This window comes from Aquarana catesbeiana, linkage group LG03 (genome assembly GCF_042186555.1).
Source record: "Aquarana catesbeiana isolate 2022-GZ linkage group LG03, ASM4218655v1, whole genome shotgun sequence".
In the NCBI taxonomy this organism is placed as follows: Eukaryota; Metazoa; Chordata; class Amphibia; order Anura; family Ranidae; genus Aquarana; species Aquarana catesbeiana.
In genome coordinates, this window is record NC_133326.1 from 187,075,775 (window position 1) to 187,095,973 (window position 20,199).

Sequence of the window (20,199 nt, forward strand, 5' to 3'; positions counted from 1 at the left end):
CGTCCACTGTGATAAAACCAGCCTAAAAATTTGTGTTGGGGGAGGTTGCTATGAATAGATTAGCAGAGAGCTTGCCGTGTCACAGGACAGCTCTGAAAGTCTCTTGGGGGCCAATTTGTGTTGGGGGGCCAAGGAATTACCTTTATTTGCAGGGATTTCCTCTCACTTCCTTTTTGACTATGGGACAGAAAGTGAAGGGAAGGCTCCCTAATGGGACACAGGTGGCGAAAAAAAATAATCTGGTAGGGGTTATAACCCTCCCTTGCTCTATCCAAAACTAAACAAAAACTTTTGCCTGTAGTTCTACTTTAAAGTAGAACTACAGGCAAAATTTTTTTCCTGACGCCAACATGGCAGCATACTAGTGATAGAGCTCCCCCTCTTGTCCACTCTCTCAGGACCAGTGAATAGCTTAAAAAAAAAAAACGTGGTTAGTTGCCCCCCATTTTTCTTTTTTTCCTCATACCTCAATGCACCAGTGATGAAGTAAGCACTGTTATGTCCCCTCCGGCTGGGTTGAGCCTCTCCCTGTTCGAAGTCCCAGTGCTCGGGCTGCTGAATGCGCTGAATAGCCTGGGAGCCCCTTCTGTGGGTCTTGATGGGGCCCTGCAGTGTTTCCTCACTAGGAACAAAATCTGCCAATTACTAAGTGACTGTGGGCAGAGGTGTGGAGGGGGGCCAGCTATTGCCTTTAGTTTGTTTTGGCCACTTCCACTATGCAGGGTTGCTGTCCATTTTGTTTCCATTTGTCTTACCCTTTAATCTTTTCTTCCTTTTCCTTTATTTCTCAGGTCATGGGCAGTGGCTCGATGTTCGCGCCATCCTGGGGTTTAGAGCACTTTTTTTGGCTGTTCCATCCGCCCTATAGGGCCAGCGTGGCTGCCCTGTGCTCCTTTTCTTACTAGGGGACACTGTGATGACATCATCAGGCCACGCCAGGCCAAGCATGCTCGATGGCTGCCGGAGGCGCCGTTCGCCATCTTTGTTGTGGGCAAAAGTGCTGGTAATTTGCCAGCAAGCGGGCGTGTGGGTCTGGGGGAGGTTATTTGCCTTCCATAGGTCTATTAATAGGCTTGGTCTGCTTGAATGGCAGGCAGACATCTAGCCTACTCCTGTCAGGCAGACTTCCCTCTTTGGATTTTCCCCTACAGAAAAGCCTCATTTGGGCACCCTCTGCTGTTTCTACACAGGTACTACATTAAAAAAAACATATTTTTGTTCTCTTTTATCCCAAATACTTTTCTAAATCCTGTCCTTCTCTTCCTAGCCTTCCCTTTTCAGCTGGCCGCCCCAATTGTCCTCCAGCCATGAGTCAGTCACCATTTACATAAGCCCCTCAACCCTTAAGGTAGTGGACCACCGTATTGGGTAAGTTTGCAGGTTGTCGCAAAAAAAAAAAAAAAAAAGAGTGCATTCTTATTGTGGATTGCTTTGATTTGTTTCAGCCCCGCATGCTCACGCTCTTGAAGATCTGGAGCCAGAGAAGAAAGACTCCTCAGGAGGGCAGCCACAGGCACCGCTCCTATTATAAAAGGAAGTCAAAAAAGAGGCGGCCTCCTCTTCTCCTTAACAATACCAGTGCCCTAATAAAAAGTCCTGCTGGGCCTGTGCAGCAGTCCTGATGCCAAACAATTTAGTTTGCAAGGGCTGCCTGGAAGAATTTGCAGTGGACAGAGAGCAGGAGACTGCCCAGGTGTCAACCTTACTGAAAAAGGTAGTGTGAGACATCTTGGAGGTCACTCTGGTATTCCAGCAAGACAGCCGTTAGTGGCACTAGTCAGGAAGCCCCACTGGAGCATCAGCCAGGAACTTCAGCAGGTAGTGTTCCTACTTTTAGTGCTGTTTCTGCGGAATCCGCACAGCAGCCAGAGGACAGCAGCTCCTCCTCTGCGTAGAGCAATCCAGAACAGCTAAGATTTCGCTTTCCCTTGGTGGATCCATATATCCAAGCGATCAAGCAGGCCATCGCATAGGAGGCAGAGGATGCTCCCAAGAAGGCAAAATCTTATTTTCCTTTCTTCAGACCGCCAATCCCTTTTTCGCTCCTCGGTGCCAAGAATGGCATCAAGGAGAGATTCTCGTTTAATAGGCTGCACAAGTTATATCCCTTACAGGGGGCAGACATAGCCTCGCTTGTCTCCCCTCCAACTCTGGGCGCAGTGATGGTCTGGCTAGCCAAAAAGGTTACACTCCCAATGGAGGATTCAGCCTCCTTCAGAGATGCAATGGACAGAAGGATAGATCTGGACCTGAAGAGAGTCTTATCAAGCGGCCTGTCGCCCAACCGTAACCCTCACCTCGGTGGCCAGCGCCTTGAAGGTCTGGACTCGGAACATTGAGTCAGCGATAAAGGAAGGGGTACCAAGAGAAGATATTGTTCAGGCTCTAGAAGAACTCAAGGTGTCTTCATAGACAAGATTTAGTGTTCAGCCAGGGCAATGTTGCACTCAGTCACGGCAAAAAAAGGCTCTATGGTTAAAGCCTGGGGCCACCGATGCATCATCAAAGCATAACTAGTGCAAAATCCCTTTTGACGGGAAGTCCCTATTTGACAGAAAGATGGAGACGGCCATCTTGAGAGTGTCGGGGGCCGGTCAGGCCTGCTTCCGCAGAACAGGAAGCAGAGGCAAACAAAATATTTCTGCAGTAGATCTCTTTTCTCCAGGTCCAGGGAGCTGAGATCCAGCAGACATGCCAGAAGATCAGGTGGCGAATGGAAGCGTACCCAGGCAACCGTCCTCAGGGCGCACAAGCAAAAGGCCATAAATGTCCCGCAAGAGCCTAGCGAGCCCTTTTGACGGTACGCGGCCCCAGGCATTTGTAGTAGGGTCCAGGTTGATACATTTCGCAGATGCCTGCGCGGAAAATTATACAGACCTTTGGGTGAAAGCAACAGTCATCTCCAAAAAACAAGCTCGCAACCATTAATTAATCAGTGAAGATGATTAAACACGACCATACAAACTCATATAAAGATATATATAGCATTGTGCAAAAGTGATACAATAAAGTCAAAAAATGCTACCAAAAACACCCATGTGAACAGTGGTGTGCACCATCAACCTGCTACAAGGACTGGGAACGGAGGAATGCCAATGCCTCCGTTCCCAGTTGATGCCTTCTATGGAGAAACGCGTCGGGTGGAGCAGCTCACGTTTTATCCACCTATTTGGTTTGATCCTGAGCTGTTGCTTCATTAGTTTTTCAAACGTTCCTGTTTTCGTTTTTATGATTGCTAGATTGTTAGCTTGCTGTGAACATTTGCTGTGAAGTTTTACCGAAGTTTTTTTAAATTGCTGTGAGCTGCTGTGAAGTTTTTTGGAATAAAAAACCCCTTTTCGAAGTTTATCTGCACTATGGAGCTTTTTTCTTATCTTCCTTGAGTGTTAACCGCTGAGATCATCCATGAGAAGAGATCTGAATCAAGGGTGGTTATAACTGTTCCTGTGTGTGGATTGCAAAAGAAGAGAGGAGTTAGCTTCGGTCGTTGAGGGTGATTGTAATCACGATCCCTGGATTAAAAGACAGGTGGAGGATTTCGATGCCGGCAGGCTGATGCAACAGGCTCCCATGATCTCTATAATTTGAGGTCCAACTGATCTGGTAAGCGGCAGTAATATCACAAGTTTTTGGGCTGCAAGAACATCTCATTCCCATCTCTCCTGATTACTGAGTTTCTCCATACTCACATTGTCATTTTTATGGACTTTGCTTATATATTTTTAATCACTTAGATACACTCACCTTAATGGATTTTGTATATATCAGAGTACTTTTGCTTTAGGTCCTTGTAACAGGTTGATGGTGCACACCACTGTTCACATGGGCGTTTTTTAGTAGCATTTTGTGGTAGCATTTTTTTTACTTTATTGTATCACTTTTGCACAATACTATATATATCTTTATATGAGTTTGTATGGTTGTGTTTAATCATCTTCACTGATTAATTAATGGTTGCGCGCTTGTTTTTTGGAGATCTATGTTTTTGAGCTTTTTTGTATTTAGGCTTACACAGGCAGCTGCACTTTTTTCACTTAGCGCAGAAATGTCCTTTATATCTGAAGGCAACGGTCACCCGAGGCCATTTCTCGCAGTTTCGCAGCGCCCCTCCTCCGGATCATTTCTCCTCCATCAAGACTCCGGAGGCTCCGCGGCAGGCAACTGTACTGCTACGATATATACACACACTTCAAACTCAGCTAGCCGTATCACAGATTCCATCTTCAGAAAGATATACCAGGGTTTTATTCCTCCCTGTTCATAGTAAAAAGGATGGAGGCTGGTGTCCAGTCATAGATCTAAAAAGGCTAAACCACTTCATCCTTCTGGAAATGTTCAAAATAGAGTATATCCACACAGTTATCCAAGCAGTGCAGCGGAGCGACTGGATTCTTTTCTTTGGATCTGCTCGATGCCTATCTTCATGTCCCAATCTTGCCCTCTTTTTACAGGTATATGAGGTGTGCGGTCGGCCACACGCATCTGCAGTTCACCAGCCTTCCTTTCGTCCTGTGCACATCCCCGAGAACATTCACGAACATTCCTAATCTCAGTATTAGCCCCGCTTAGGACACGGGGTCTCCGGGTCTATCATTACCTGTATGATGTCCCCCTGTTGGCCAGGGGAGCTCTTGGCACACAGGGAGATCCTTACCCATACCTTTCAGAAATTCAGTTGGATCATCAACTTCAAGAAGAGCCAACTTGCCACAACCCAGCAGTTGATATAGCTGGGGGCACTCTTTAACACAGCTGACACTTGGGTCTCAATTCTGCCAGCAAAGGCATTGGTAGTCAGGAAGAGAGTCTTGATGGCAGCAACTTCCACTCATCTGTCAGCAGCCCAGTGTCTCAACCTGTTGGGTGCCATGTCTTCTTGCATTCCAATGCTCCCTTGGGCACATGGGCACATTGGCACATGCAGCAATTCCAGATAAGTTTCTTGCACGGTGGAGAAAGCAGTACCTAGCACAACTAATAGCAGTGTCTCTCAGTATAAGGAGGAGCCTGCAGTGGTGGCTGATGGAGACCTTGAATAACTCTCGCCCCTTAGGGTCATTAGACTGGACCATTGTTACAACGGATGCCAGCGAGACAGGCTGGGGGGGGGGGGCACCCTGCAAAGGACAGTCAGTCCAGGGCAGAGGGAGATTCCCGGCAAAGGCATAGTGTCAAATGTGCTAGAGATTCAAGCAGCAATTCTGGCTCACAAGGCTTTGCAGCACAAGAGCCAGGAAAAGCAGGTCACTGTGCAGATGGACAACAGGGCAGCAGTCGCTTATAAACAACGCCCGGCAGGAACCCGCAGCAGCAGCCTACTGAAGGAAGTGGAGCCAATGTCCTGAGCAGAAAATCACGTTCAGGCCCTAAGGGCAGTCTATCTCCCAGGGAGGTTGAACATGCAGGGGGCCCATCTCTCTTTCGAACATTTCCAGACCCAATTGGTTCACATGGGGGTGCACCCCAAATGGATCCCTCTGCCTCTCCCAGCAATTACAAACTCCCAGGATTCCTGTCCAGGTTTTTGCTTCCATAGACAGAGGGGACGGGTGCTCTTGTTGCACCTTGCTGATCTATGCCCTAGCCTATGCCTTCTCCCTGGTTCCTCTAATAATGAGGTTCCTTTGGAGGCTGTTGAAGGAGAATATGAGGGTCATGCCGGTTCTTCCATTCTGGCCATGGAGGCCCTGGTTTCTGCTGATAATCCACTTCAGTGTACAGCAACCCGTTCCCCTCCCAGTATTCCCACCCCTTCTAGTTCAGGAAGAATTCCTACATCCAAGCATATGCAAAGGGGCTGAAGATGCGTTGGTAGTACGGTTTCTAAGGGCGGTCATTAAAATCCGACCACCTAAGAAGAGAGTCTTTCCCCAATGGGATCTGTCTGAAGTGCTGAACTTCTTATCTTTTCACACTTTTGCTCCAACTGAATAGTGTTCGCTGGGGGACATTACTCATAAAGTTGTCTTTTTTTACGCCGATTACCTCAGGCAGAGGAGTTTCTGAACTTCAGGCCTGGGGGGCCTCAGAGAGGCATATTACCTTTTTCCAGATCAAGTGGAACTATGACCAGTAGAACATTTCATTCCAAAAGTAGCCACTTCATTTAACCAGACAGGCATCTGGGCTTTACCTAACTTCCCAGAAGAGCACTCGGGCAGGCTACATGAGCTGGATGTTTCCAGAACATTAAGGAAATACTAATTTGAGAGAAGGACAATCCAATCTTCTTTTGCATTGTAAATACAACTGATGTTGTTTAAAGCAGTACCCACCCTGTCAGCTAGTTATTTATCACGAGTATGCTGCCATGTTGGCGTCAGGAAAACTGAAAATTGTATCAAATACTTACCTTAATTTTCCTTTCCTGATGCCAAACCATGGCAGCATACGGATCCACCCTTGTACGTCTCGGGATGTGGCTTGTTACAAAGAATGGGGGGGGGGGGGCAGCTAACCACACCTTTTTTATGCTATTCACTGGTCCTGAGGGAGTGGACAAGTGGCGGAGCTCTATCACTAGTATGCTGCCGAGGTTTGGCGTAAGGTATGGAAAATTACGGTAAATATTTGATACAATTTTAGTTTTTTTTTTATTTTGGATAGAGCAAGGGAAGGTTATAATCCCTGTTGATTTAATTTCCCTTTACTTCGTGTCCCATAGCCAAACGGGAAGTCAGAGGAAATCCCCGCTAATTAAGAAAATCCTTGGGGACCCCCAGGTCACCAGAACTAGTGCTCCTATTGGAACATTTCCCCTCTATTACTTTTCTGGGGACAACCCAAAAATGTGGGCTTTCCTTTTACTTTTACTTTCAATGATAATGGTAAACAGGACAAATATAGATGTTTGAATCCCCTTAACGGGAGCACAGACAGCAATAAAACATGACAGGGGTTCTAATCTATCTCTACCCTATGCAAAACTAAAAAAAAAGGTTTAGAGGCTCAGAAAAGGCTTTATTGCTGTCTGTGACCTTCCCTTGGTAAATTCATGCTTTCTTTATCCTGTGCCCAAGACATGGGAAATCCTACATGTTACAGTTGTCACTGGAACAGGAGGCATGGGAAAATCTTCTAAAGACACACACTGCAAAGATTTCCTCTCTCTCTTCCTGTTGTTTCTGGTAGAAAAAGGGTCCTTTCACACGGGGGGTCCACTCGGCGGACTCCACTTCGCTCCACTGATCCCCGCTGAGTAGGCGGATGACAGGTCCATCTCCACTCACTGTGCAGAGACGGACCTGTCAGAGCCCCGCTTTCCTCTACGGGGAGATCAGATGAAAACGGACCGGATGTCCGTTTTCATGTAAACCGTTACACCAGACGGATGGAAAATAGGGTCTCCATCCGTCTGGATTTCATGGACAGGATCAGATCGGATAGCAGCAGGTGTCAGAGGACATGTCACCGCTGACATCCGCCGCTCCATAGGAGTGAATGGAGCGTTCGATCAAGTCCGCCTGAAAAACTGACAGGTGGACCTGATTGGAAAGCCTGTGTGAAAGGGGCCAAAGAGTCGAGGGAATTCTCCTGAATGGGACACAAACAGAAATAAATAAACTGACATGGACTTAATCATTCCCTACTCTACCAAAACTAAAAGAACCAGTTTTTGCCATAAACTCACATTTCATTACCGGTTGAACAATCAAAAGATAAAATATAATTTACCTGCAGTTAACTGTTAGGGCCTTTTTAACATGGGTGACTAGTCCATTCTGAGAGGATTTACCCCATTCTACATTTGGTAACTGTGGCCAGCAGCCACATGGCCAGATTTGGTAGCGTATACAAATCGATTGCCAGTGCCCCCATTGTCTGTGATTAGGGATTCTAACAGACTTTGGAAGAAGACAGATTATATCCGGGAATGAGGTTTCTGGCCATGTACAAACTAGCCACAGCTAATCATCTACTTTGTATGCAGCCAAAGCACAGAGCGCTGCATCTAAGGCAGCATTTAGCTACATCTGAATGCAGAAGCCTATCCACCGTCAAGGCTTTAGGGGACTTGGCTTAGCATTGGAACTCTCTTGTTAAAAGGACCCCACCAAAAAGCAGGCGTCTGCAGGTGCACACATGTTGGAAGGACATGTGGTAAACTATATACAATCGTAATATGAGGTTTATCATTAAATAAAACCCTGAAGTCCTATTCTACAAATACAACAAATAGAACTTTTTTGGATTCAGCAGAAAGACATGCATCAGAGTATTTCTTCTATCAATTTCTCCGGTCTAGGACCTGAAACCACAGTAAGCAATGCTGAGGCTAGTGGTGTAAACAGTGTCCTTGACACTGATGGGTAGTATTTTTAGATGTGATTCATATGTGGTGTCATAAAGAACTGTGGAAAACCTCTCAACAAGAAAGCTTATATCTGGGCATTTGCAGCTGGCTGTTTGTCAGTTTGTGCTCATATGATATATGTATGAATTCCCATCTCTTAAATTTCTTTGCCCAGCTAAGTTAAACCCTAACAGCATATTTTCCCTTCTCTACAGATGATGGCAATGCCTAAGGCATTAAGAGGTATGTACAGCTTAAGGCTGATTAATATACGAGCATGGCACTTAGATGGACAAATTGTGAAATGTTTATACGTGCTTCTGCCTTTATATTTGCATGGCTTCTTGTGGACAAACTGTGATTTGTAATATTAGGCATTATGTATGTTTTATGTTATGTTGCAGTTCCTGTTATCTAGTCTAACCTCAAGCAAGACTTTTTATTAGTTTGGTGATATCTAAATTGCTCATATACCCAGACTAAGGACAATAAATTATCTGTATTTACATGTTCTTAACAAGCAGTAAAATAGCTTTAAAACAGGTCCTTGCCCACTACTCTAGCTGCTTGTATTGTAAAGCAATCCATGCTCAAGGGTCCTGAAAGATCACAATAAAAAAGACGGTTTTTAACAGGTTGGTAATACCTGTTGTGTGCTTACATTAGAGTAGGGGTGGGCAATTCATTTTCTCATGGGGCCACATGAGAAACTGGGACTGTTATGGAGGGCCAACCCATGGCCACCCGCAAGAACTGTAAAATAACAACCAGGCGGAGCTGTTTACATGCTGCGGCCCAGGAATTTTATACTTGGACTGCAGAGTTTTACACATGGCACGGCTTGTCAAGCTCATCCATTGAGTTCAATAGGGCTGCGGGGGCGATATAACGCCTCGTTACCGCCTGTCAAATGCCCTTTGAAAAGCACTATGATTTGGAAGGAGTGAAAAAGCTGACATGCTCAGGCCAGGTTCACACACCTCTGGGGCGGCCGTGGTCCGCATTCAGAAAGGGTCCTGTGCGTCTTTGGTTCCGATTCAGTTGCAAATTCAGGCAAAAATTCGGACCAGATTCACACCTGAATCGGTGAACAGGGATGCACCAGACCCCCTGCTGTGACCCACGGCCACAACATGTGTGAACCCAGCTTCAGAGAGGCATGCTGAGAGTGAAGGCATCAAAGACCGAATAGGGACAGCCAAAGGGCCAGATGTGGCCATGGGGCCATCATTTTCCCAGGTCTGCATTAGAAGGATGGAAGGCTGCTCTCATAGCAAAAAATGTTAGTGCCTCTGTTGTGAACTTTAAAATTGAAAATATTTCTGTAGTCAAAATTAAGAATCATATAATCATTTTTACATTGCATTTCATTTAATTCCAGCCTACTCCTCTTAGGCTACATGTACACTAGCCTACCCTGACGGCGTCCACAGGAAAATGCAAGATTTTCCAATACACAAACCACGTTTTTACAGCGATTTTGCAGCAATTTGCCTTTTCCCACGGCCGGCTGTTAAAGCATTCCTATCCTGAATGTGATTCTTCCACATTCAGGAGAGGGAGGTTGAAGCTCACCTAAACTCTGCTAAAAGCCTGTGTACATGGACACATAGGCTTTTATGGAGTTGAGTTTAGGAGCTTTGACAAAAAAAAACGCCTAAAGCTCCTAAACTCAAGTTACATGACGCTTTAATCTAAATTGATCCCGCATGTTGTATTTGTGAATGCAATCGCAATGCGGTGTCACATTTCACAAAGCCTGCCTTCTGAACTACAGAGGTGCTGAGAGGAGGCGGAGTTAGGCTAGAAATGACCACTTGAAAGTAGCAAGGTACCATGGGCTAGATAGTCCTTAGAAATGGAAAGTAAACGGCAGAGGAAAACAGGCAGCACTCACAACATGGAAGGGGATTTTTCAAGTAATATTATATAGCTTATATTTGATTGACAAGAATAACTATTGTTTGTATTGCTATTACAATGCTGATGTTATAAAGTTAAAGTGTTGATAGAACTCCTTTATTTTCTCTACAATGACAGTAGGTACAGATGAATGAGGGCTTGTGTTAAAATCTGTTTACTGCTTGTTCCAAAAAAAAAAATACTTTAGTGTGCATAGTCTGGGCACAGGTTTACTATAAAATATGATTGTTTTACTTACATATACAGTATCTCACAAAAGTGAGTACACCCCTCACATTTTTGTAAATATTTTCTTCTATCTTTTCATGTGACAGCACTGAAGAAATTACACTTTGCTACAATGTAAAGTAGTGAGTGTACAGCTTGTATAACAGTGTAAATTTGCTGTCCCCTCAAAATTACTCAACACACAGCCATTAATGTCTAAAACGCTGGCAACAAAAGTGAGTACACCCCTAAGTGAAAAAGTCCACATTGGGCCCACTTAGCCATTTTCCCTCCCAGGTGTCATGTGACTCGTTAGTGTTACAAGGTCTCAGGTGTGAATTAGGAGCAGGTGTGTTAAATGTGGTGTTATCGCTCTCACTCTCTCATACTGGTCACTGGAAGTTCAACATTGCACCTCATGGCAAATAACTCTCTGAGGATCTGAAAAAAAGAATTGTTGCTCTACATAAAGATGGCCTAGGCTATAAGAAGATTGCCAAGACCCTGAAACTCAGCTGCAGCACAGTGGCCAAGACCATAAAGCGATTTAACAGGACAGGTTCCACTCAGAAAAGGTCTCGCCATGGTCCACCAAAGAAGTTGAGTCCACGTGCCCAGCGTCGTATCCAGAGGTTATCTTTGGGAAATAGACGTATGAGTGCTGCCATTATTGCGGCAGAGGTCAGCCTGTTAGTGCTCAGACCATACGCCGCACACTGCATCAAATTGGTCAGCCATGCAGGCTGTTGTCCTCTAAAGATGATGCACAAGAAAGCCCGCAAACAATTTGCTGAAGACAAGCAGACTAAGAACATGGATTACTGGAACCATGTCCTGTGGTCCGATGAGACCAAGATAAACATATTTGGTTCAGATGGTGTCAAGTGTGTGTGGTGGCAACAAGGTGAGGAGTACAAAGACAAGTGTGTCTTGCCTACAGTCAAGCATGGTGGTGGGAGTGTCATGGTCTGGGGCTGTATGAGTGCTGCCGGCACTGGGGAGCTACAGTTCATTGAGGGAACCATGAATGCCAACATGTACTGTGACATACTGAAGCAGAGCATTAACCCCTCCCCTCCCTGGAGACTGGGCCACAGGGCAGTATTCCAAAATAACCACCCCAAACACACCTCCAAGACGACCACTGTCTTGCTAAAGAAGCTGAGGGTAAAGGTGGTGGACTGGCCAAGCATGTCTCCAGACCTAAACCCTATTGAGCATCTGTGGGGCATCCTCAAACAGAAGGTGGAGGAGCGCAAGGTCTCTAACATCCACCAGTTCCGTGATGTCGTCCTGGAGGAGTGGAAGAGGCTCCAGTGGCAACCTGTGAAGCTCTGGTGAACTCCATGCCCAAGAGGGTTAAGGCAGTGCTGGAAAATAATGGTTAATGGTGGCCACACAAAATATTGACACTTTGGACCCAATTTGTACATTTTGACTTAGGGTTGTACTCAATTTTGTTGCCAGCGGTTTAGACATTAATGGCTGTATTTTGAGTTATTTTGAGAGGACAGCAAATTTACACTGTTATACAAGCTTTACACTCACTACTTTACATTGTAGCAAAGTGTGATTTCTTCAGTGTTGTCACATGAAAAGATATAATAAAATATTTACAAAAATGTGAGGGGTGTACTCACTTTTGTGAGATACTGTATATTTAATTGGTATTAAACCCAAAAACAAAAATGTAAAATTTTGCAGCTTATCAGTTTTTAGATGTGATATCTGCATTATTTTTAGGCTATTTTTTTCCTCTATTTGTATCTGGTGATCCAGTCACTAAGTCTGTTAATTTTCATCTTTCTTTAACTGACCATGCTGTCCAGCAAAAGTGGCAGTTAGAGGAATGTGACAAAACATTTAACACTGTTAGGGGTTTTTTCATTGGACAGCTTTTATTTATTTATGTAAAACCCTTTTTCCAGAAAAAAAACTGTTGCTGTAGCTGCTCAAGTTAGCTAAATCTGTTAGTGCCTCTAACACTAACCTTTTCAAAGATCTGACAAGGTTGCTGTCCAAAGGTGCCTTTTGTTGCTTCTCCAATAGAGTAGAGATGTACTATAACAGGAAGCCTAAAAAGAAAAAAGAAAACAAATGCAGCCACCACATTTTAGGTTGGCTAAGCTGCAGTATATTCAATCTTTGTTTTTAGGTTTAATATTGCTTTAATCCATACTTGTAGGCATTGCCTTCTAGCCTAATTTTTAAGGCATATTTCCCAGATTTGATCAAAACCCTTATTTTGCATCACAGCTGCATTTTTGTGATATCTTTGTGTACCACCAATATGTGGCATTTAAAAGATTTACAATAGAATAATGTAATCTTGCATCAGTTGCCACTGTCAGCTTGTCAACTCCTACATAGATCTTTGCTTAAAGGGAACCTGTCATGAACATGGACCCCAAAAAAACATACTGTATGTAGGTTACGAATTCTGACTTTTTTTCTGGTGACTGACCCAATAAATATTAAAATCTGATGGTTGGCATGGTGGCCAGTTCACACATTTTCAGAAGTGGGCTATTAATTGCTTTTAGTTTTAGCAGCAAGCAAAAATGTAAAATCTTTAAAGATAGATTCATGCCTTTGCATTTTGATATTGCACGTATATATACAGTAAAAAAGATTAATTACAGTGCCTTGAAAAAGTATTCATACCCCTTGACATTTTCCAAATTTTGTCATGTTACAACTAAAAAAGTAAATGTATTTTATTGGGGTTTAGTGTGATAGACCAACACAAAGTGGCACATAATTGTGAAGTGGAGGGAAAATTATAAATGGTTTTCAACATTTTTACAAATAAATGAAAAGTGTGGTGTGCATTTGTATTCAGCCCCCTTTACTCTGATACCCCTAACTAAAATCTAGTGGAACCAATTGCCTTCAGAAGTCACCTAATTAGTAAACAGAGTCCACCTGTGTGTAATTTAATATCAGTATAAATACAGCTGTTCTGTGCAACCCCCAGAGGTTTGTTAGAGGACCTTATGGAACAAACAGCATCGTGAAGGCCAAGGAACACACCAGACAGGTCAGGGATAAAGTTGTGGAGAAGTTTAAAGCAGGGTTAGGTTATAAGAAAACATCCCAAGCTTTGAACATCTCACAGAGCACTGTTCAATCCATCATCCGAAAATGGAAAAAGTATGACACAACTGCAAACCTACAAAGACATTACCGTCCACCTAAACGGATGGGCAAGGAGAGCATTAATCAGAGAAGCAGCCAAGAGACTCATGGTAACTCTGGAGGAGCTGCAGAGATCCACAGCTCAGGTGGGAGAATCTGTCCACAGGACAACTATTAGTTGTGCACTCCACAAATTTGGCCTTTATGGAAGAGTGGCAAAAAGAAAGCCACTGTTGAAAAAAAATCCATAAGAAGTCCCGTTTGCAGTTAGCGAAAAGAAATATGGGGGACACAGCAAACATGTGGAAGAAGGTGCTCTGGTCAGATGAGACCAAAATTTTACTTTTTTGGCCTAAAAGAAAAACGCTATGTGTGATGGAAAACTAACACGGCACATCACCCTGAACACCATCCCCACCGTGAAACATGGTGGTGGCAGCATCATGTGGGGACGCTTTCTTCAGCAGGGACAGGGAAGCAGGTCAGAGTTGATGGGAAGATGGAGGGAGCCAAATCCAGGGCAATCTTAGAAGAAAACCTGTTATGCCGCATACACACGGTCGGATTTTCTGACGGGAAATGTTCGATGGGAGCTTGTTGTCAGAAATTCCGACCGTGTGTAGGCTCTATCGGACATTTTCCGTTTGAATCTCCGACAAACAAAATTTGGGATCTGGATCTCAAATTTTCTGACAACAAAATCCGTTGTCGTAAATTCCGATCGTGTGTACACAATTCAGACGCACAAAGTTCCACGCATTCTCGAAATCAAACAGAAGAGCCGCACTGGCTATTGAACTTCATTTTTTTCGGCTCGTCATACGTGTTGTACATCACCGCGTTCTTAACGTTCAGAATTTCCGACAAGATTTGTGTGACCGTGTTTATGCAAGACAAGTTTAGACCAACATCCATTGGAAAAAAAACATGGATTTTGTTGTCGGAATGTGCGATCGTGTGTACGCGGCATTAAAGTCTGCAAAAGACTTGAGGCTGGGACGGAGGTACACCTTCCATCCGGACAACGACCCTAAACATACAGCCAGGGCTACAATAGAATGGTTTAGTTCAAAGCATATTAATGTGCTAGAATGGCCTAGTCAAAGTTCAGACCTAAATCCAATTGAAAATCTGTGGCAAGATTTGAAAATTGCTGTTCAGACGCTCTCCATCCAATCTGACAGAGCTTGAGCTATTTTGCAAAGAAGAATGGGCAAAAATTTAGATGTGCAAAACTGGTAGAGACATACCCAGCTGTAAGTAAAATGTGGCGAAAGGTGGTTCTACAAAGCATTGACTCTGGGGGGGCTGAATACAAATGCATGCCACACTATTCAGATAGTTATTTGTAAAAAATTGTAAAATCATTTTCCTTCCACTTCATAATTATGTGCCACTTTGTGTTGGTCTATCACATAAAATCCCAATAAAATACATTTACATCTTTGGTTGTAACATGACAAAATGTGGAAAATTTCAAAGGTGTATGAATACTTTTTCAAGGCACTGTACATAACATGATGAAAGCCCATGCTTTGCCTTTACCGTTTAAATATTGTAATGTCAAAACAGAATTTGGAAATGGTTTCTGTGTAGTAATTTTTTTTAAAGATATATTTTATTGAGTTTTCTTAATAGTGTACACAAGAAAACAAAATCAGGTACACCAGAAAAAAAAAAAGAAAACCACAAAATACAGTAAGCAAAAACTTTGCAGTGTCTCACAAGTCTCATAAAAGAATAATAAAAAAAAAGACAACTACATAAATCACAGCATAATGGTACAAAACGTTTGGGTACTCCAGTGCAAAGATACAGTTAAGCCATTATAGGAGGATAAAACCATAAGGTCAAGATTAGAAGAGGGTTAGAAATCCACTTGCCCCAGATTTTATCAAAAAGTTTTGCTTTTTTTCCTAAGCTTGAAAGTAAATCTATACAAGGGAAGAGAAACATTAATGAGTTTAAGCCAAGAAGCCAACGTACGTAAAACAGACTCTTTCCAGGATAATAAAATGATTTTCTTAACAAAGAAATAAAGAATGCGCAACAACTGTTTAGCATACTTGGAGAGTAGTTCATTTTTGTACAGACATTTTTGCAGTTTTCAAAAAATATTGCATCTGCTTTGCAATATGGACGCACATCCGTTTACATCCCACCGCCCATAGGGATTACATAGGTCCAGTTTTCCTCCATCACAAGATGTGGTTAAAAAAAGGACAGATTCAGAACAGACGCAGATGTGACATCCATTTCTGTTCCGATCTGAATCAGCAGGGGTGAATCCCTTGCTGAGATGGAACGCAGGCTCTCAAGTTTATGTATCGCCCTACTGAACAGATCTGAGAGTAGGTATTGTAAAATGTTGTTTTAAAGCTACTGGTGATATGCCTTTGGAAATCCCCACATCCGCGCAAATCTAGAGCACATGGATCTGTAATTTAAGAGGCAAGTGCATTTTGCATATTAAACTCATCTCTTTGTTTGCAAATCTCAGATCCACTAACTTAAAGAGGAGCTCCAGTTGTTTATGTGTTTATTAAAAGTCAGCAGCTATAAAAAGTGTAGCTGCTGACACATGCTCACCTGTCCAAGGATCCAGCTATGTGGTCACCCGACCTTTCGATTCTCTCCCTCTCCTCTCCCTGGAGCCGGCATTTCACCTGTATGCACAGCTTGTGACTTCACAAAGCACTGCACTGCACATACGCGAGTCACGATGCGCCTGCCGCATGGTCCAGCAGGCTTCTGGGACCTGTGACATGTCCCAGAAGACTGCATGGAGGGATGGAGAGGAGAACTTCTGCTTGGTTTGCCTAGGTGATCCCAGCGGAAGTGGGAGCGGGTACCTGTCAAAACTAGGTACCCGCTCCCCACAAAAAAAAAAGCCATGCCAAATGTGGCAGGGGAGGGGGAGGAATGCTTAAAGCAAAACTTCCCCTTTTGGGTGGCGCTCCGCGTTAAAGTACCTCATAAGGAAAATCTGCTTGTCTCTAAACCTGTATTTCGCAGTACAAGATTTTGGTTCACTGAACATATAAGGGAAAATACCCATCCAGCAACAGGAGCAATAGAGGAGCAAGCCATGGGTCCCAGAAGTGAATCATGCCCAGAATGTCTTTCATTGAACTGCATGTAGTGTCTAAATTGCACCCCTACCTCTTCCCTTCATGCTAGATTTTCCATGGAAAACTACTGTATAGTAGAATGTTTTACAGATGCACATCGAGATGGGCATTTAAAAGTACTTTCCAGTCAAAGAACAATATCACTTGAAATACCTATAGTTTTACCTGTCTGTACTGTACTTTTTTATCCAGGTATACTGCAATACAACACGCCATCCAGTTTTTTTGGTGTCTGGTGATCCTTGAATACTTATGGTGCTAAAACATATACTGCAAGTTCCTTTCTGCCTCTAACATACAGAGTGTCGTGTAGCCCCAAACAGTTTGAAGCCTGCCTTGGAGGTTTGAATATGATAAGTGATACAGGAATCACAGAGAGTTACACAGCAGAGGCTTCAGTAAATACACAACTATTGTTCTTCTACGGGCCTTGTGAGGTGGTTGATCTCTGGATTCTTGTTGCAGGGGATTATAAATTAAACATTTCTAACTTTAATACAGTCGCAGTGTTTACTAGACAGTTTAGTAGCTCAGTAAATGCTTTTGCTTGTTACCTGGGATTGCTCTTTAAATGCAAATTGAACTCTACTAAAAGTAAAAAAACGACATTTCTCCCAAATCTGAAAACATGAACAGAGTCCTGGTCAATGCAAATCATTACATGTTTTTCCCCAATTCCTTACAATAGAGCACACACAGATCCAAATCTGCTGATGTCATGTTTCTACACCCTAATTTTGTTGCAATGCAAGAGAAAACTGTTGACTGAAGCTCTATTAATGGAGGAGGAATATTTAGGCGAATGATTTGAGCACATATTCACATAAATGAAAAGAAGAACAGAGAGATGTGGCATCTATCAATTAATCTATCAGTGAACCAAAATCCTAACACAAAATTGTTGTAAGAGAAGATAATAGTTTGCAACGCCTCTTCTTACATTACATTGAATATTACATTTGATGGTTATTGCAAAGTGCATCATATCACTAAACATCCTTAACGATTAGCTCTGGATTATGATGTTATATTGACAGTACCATGAGTTGTCACCAGAACAAGGAGCCTCAAAAGATTTCTACTCTGATGCCATTCTGTTGACAACTTAAAAGTGTGGATTTACCACAACTTTAAACTTTAAGCATGTGACCACATGACAGATCATTACTTCTTAAATATTTAGGAGTTGTCATTGCTTGTATATAAAAACAGTCATAATGCTGACCCTAAAGTTGGCCATGCACTGATTAAATTTTGTCCGGATTCTGATGAACCGGACACAATTTGAGCAGTTGATGGCCTTGTTGGCACCTTACATAGTTACATAGTTACATAGTAGGTGAGGTTGAAAAAAGACACAAGTCCATCAAGTCCAACCTATGTGTGTGATTATGTGTCAGTATTACATTACATATCCCTGTATATTGCGGTCATTCAGGTGATTATCTAATAGTTTCTTGAAGCTATCAATGCTCCCCGCTGAGACCACCGCCTGTGGAAGGGAATTCCACATCCTTGCCGCTCTTACAGTAAAGAACCCTCTACGTAGTTTAAGGTTAAACCTCTTTTCTTCTAATTGTAATGAGTGGCCACGAGTCTTATTAAACTCTCTTCTGCGAAAAAGTTTTATCCCTATTGTGGGGTCACCAGTACAGTATTTGTAAATTGAAATCATATCCCCTCTCAAGCGTCTCTTCTCCAGAGAGAATAAGTTCAGTGCTCGCAACCTTTCCTCATCACTAAGATCCTCCAGACCCTTTATTAGCTTTGTTGCCCTTCTTTGTACTCGCTCCATTTCCAGTACGTCCCTCCTGAGGACTGGTGCCCAGAACTGGACAGCATACTCCAGGTGCGGGCGGACCAGAGTCTTGTAGAGCGGGAGAATTATCGTTTTATCTCTGCAGTTGATCCCCCTTTTAATGCATGCCAATATTCTGTTTGCTTTATTAGCAGCAGCTTGGCATTGCATGCCATTGCTGAGCCTATCATCCACTAGGACCCCCAGGTCCTTTTCCATCCTAGATTCCCCCAGAGGTTCTCCCCCCAGTGTATAGATTGCATTCATATTTTTGCCACCCAAATGCATTATTTTACATTTTTCTACATTGAACCTCATTTGCCATGTAGTCGCCCACGCCATTAATTTGTTCAGGTCTTTTTGCAAGATTTCCACATCCTGCGGAGAAGTTATTGCCCTGCTTAGCTTAGTATCGTCTGCAAATACAGAGATTGAACTGTTTATCCCATCCTCCAGGTCGTTTATGAACAAATTAAATAGGATTGGTCCCAGCACAGAACCCTGGGGAACCCCACTACCCACCCCTGACCATTCTGAGTACTCCCCATTTATCACCACCCTCTGAACACGCCCTTGTAGCCAGTTTTCAATCCATGTACTCACCCTATGGTCCATGCCAACGCACCTTATTTTGTACAGTAAACGTTTATGGAGAACTGTGTCAAATGCTTTTGCAAAATCCAGATACACCACGTCTACGGGCCTTCCTTTATCTAGATGGCAACTCACCTCCTCATAGAAGGTTAATAGATTGGTTTGGCAAGAACGATTCTTCATGAATCCATGCTGATTACTGCTAATGATATCATTCTTATTACTAAAATCTTGTATATAGTCCCTTATCATCCCCTCCAAGAGTTTACATACTATTGATGTTAGGCTAACTGGTCTGTAATTCCCAGAGATGTTTTTTGGGCCCTTTTTAAATATTGGTGCTACATTGGCTTTTCTCCAATCAGCTGGTACCATTCCAGTCAATAGACTGTCTGTAAAAATTAGGAACAACGGTCTGGCAATCACCTGACTGAGTTCCCTAAGTACCCTCGGATGCAAGCCATCTGGTCCCGGTGATTTATTAATGTTAAGTTTCTCAAGTCTAATTTTAATTCCGTCCTCTGTTAACCATGTAGGTGCTTCCTGTTTTGTGTCATGAGGATAAACACTGCAGTTTTGGTTACTGAAGCCCCCCGATTCACTCGTGAAGACTGAGGAGAAGAATAAATTCAATACCTTTGCCATCTCCCCATCCTTTGTAACCAGATGTCCTTCCTCATTCTTTATGGGGCCAATATGGTCTGTCTTCCCTTTTTTACTGTTTACATACTTAAAGAATTTCTTGGGATTTTTTTTGCTCTCCTCCGCTATGTGTCTTTCATGTTCTATCTTAGCCAACCTAATTGCACCCTTACAATTCTTATTGCATTCTTTATAAATTCTGAATGCTGTGGATGATCCCTCAACCTTGTATTTTTTGAAGGCCTTCTCCTTTGCTTTTATATGCATTTTTACATTGGAGTTAAGCCATCCAGGATGTTTGTTCGCTCTTTTAAATTTATTACCCAATGGGATACATTGGCTAATGCCCTTATTTAATATGCTCTTAAAGCAAACCCATCTCTCCTCCGTATTCTTTGTTCCTAATATTTTATCCCAATTTATGCCTTTTAGCAAGGTTTGTAGTTTAGGGAAGTTGGCTCTTTTGAAATTCA

At 43.1% G+C, this 20,199-nt stretch overlaps 1 protein-coding gene across 2 annotated transcripts in view; it reads left to right on the forward strand.

The window, feature by feature from the left end:
- The window catches only part of LHFPL3 (LHFPL tetraspan subfamily member 3), a 116,700-nt gene that overhangs the window by 79,220 nt on the left and 17,281 nt on the right, over nt 1-20,199 (forward strand). Inside the window, exon 3 of one of the 2 annotated variants that reach the window (XM_073619619.1) lies at nt 8,509-8,536. The exons of the other annotated variant lie outside the window; for it this stretch is intronic. Within the exon in view, the coding sequence (XP_073475720.1) occupies nt 8,509-8,525 (17 nt within the window). The 3' untranslated portion in view covers nt 8,526-8,536. The remainder of the gene's footprint in view (nt 1-8,508; nt 8,537-20,199) is intronic. 2 annotated transcript variants of the gene reach the window in all.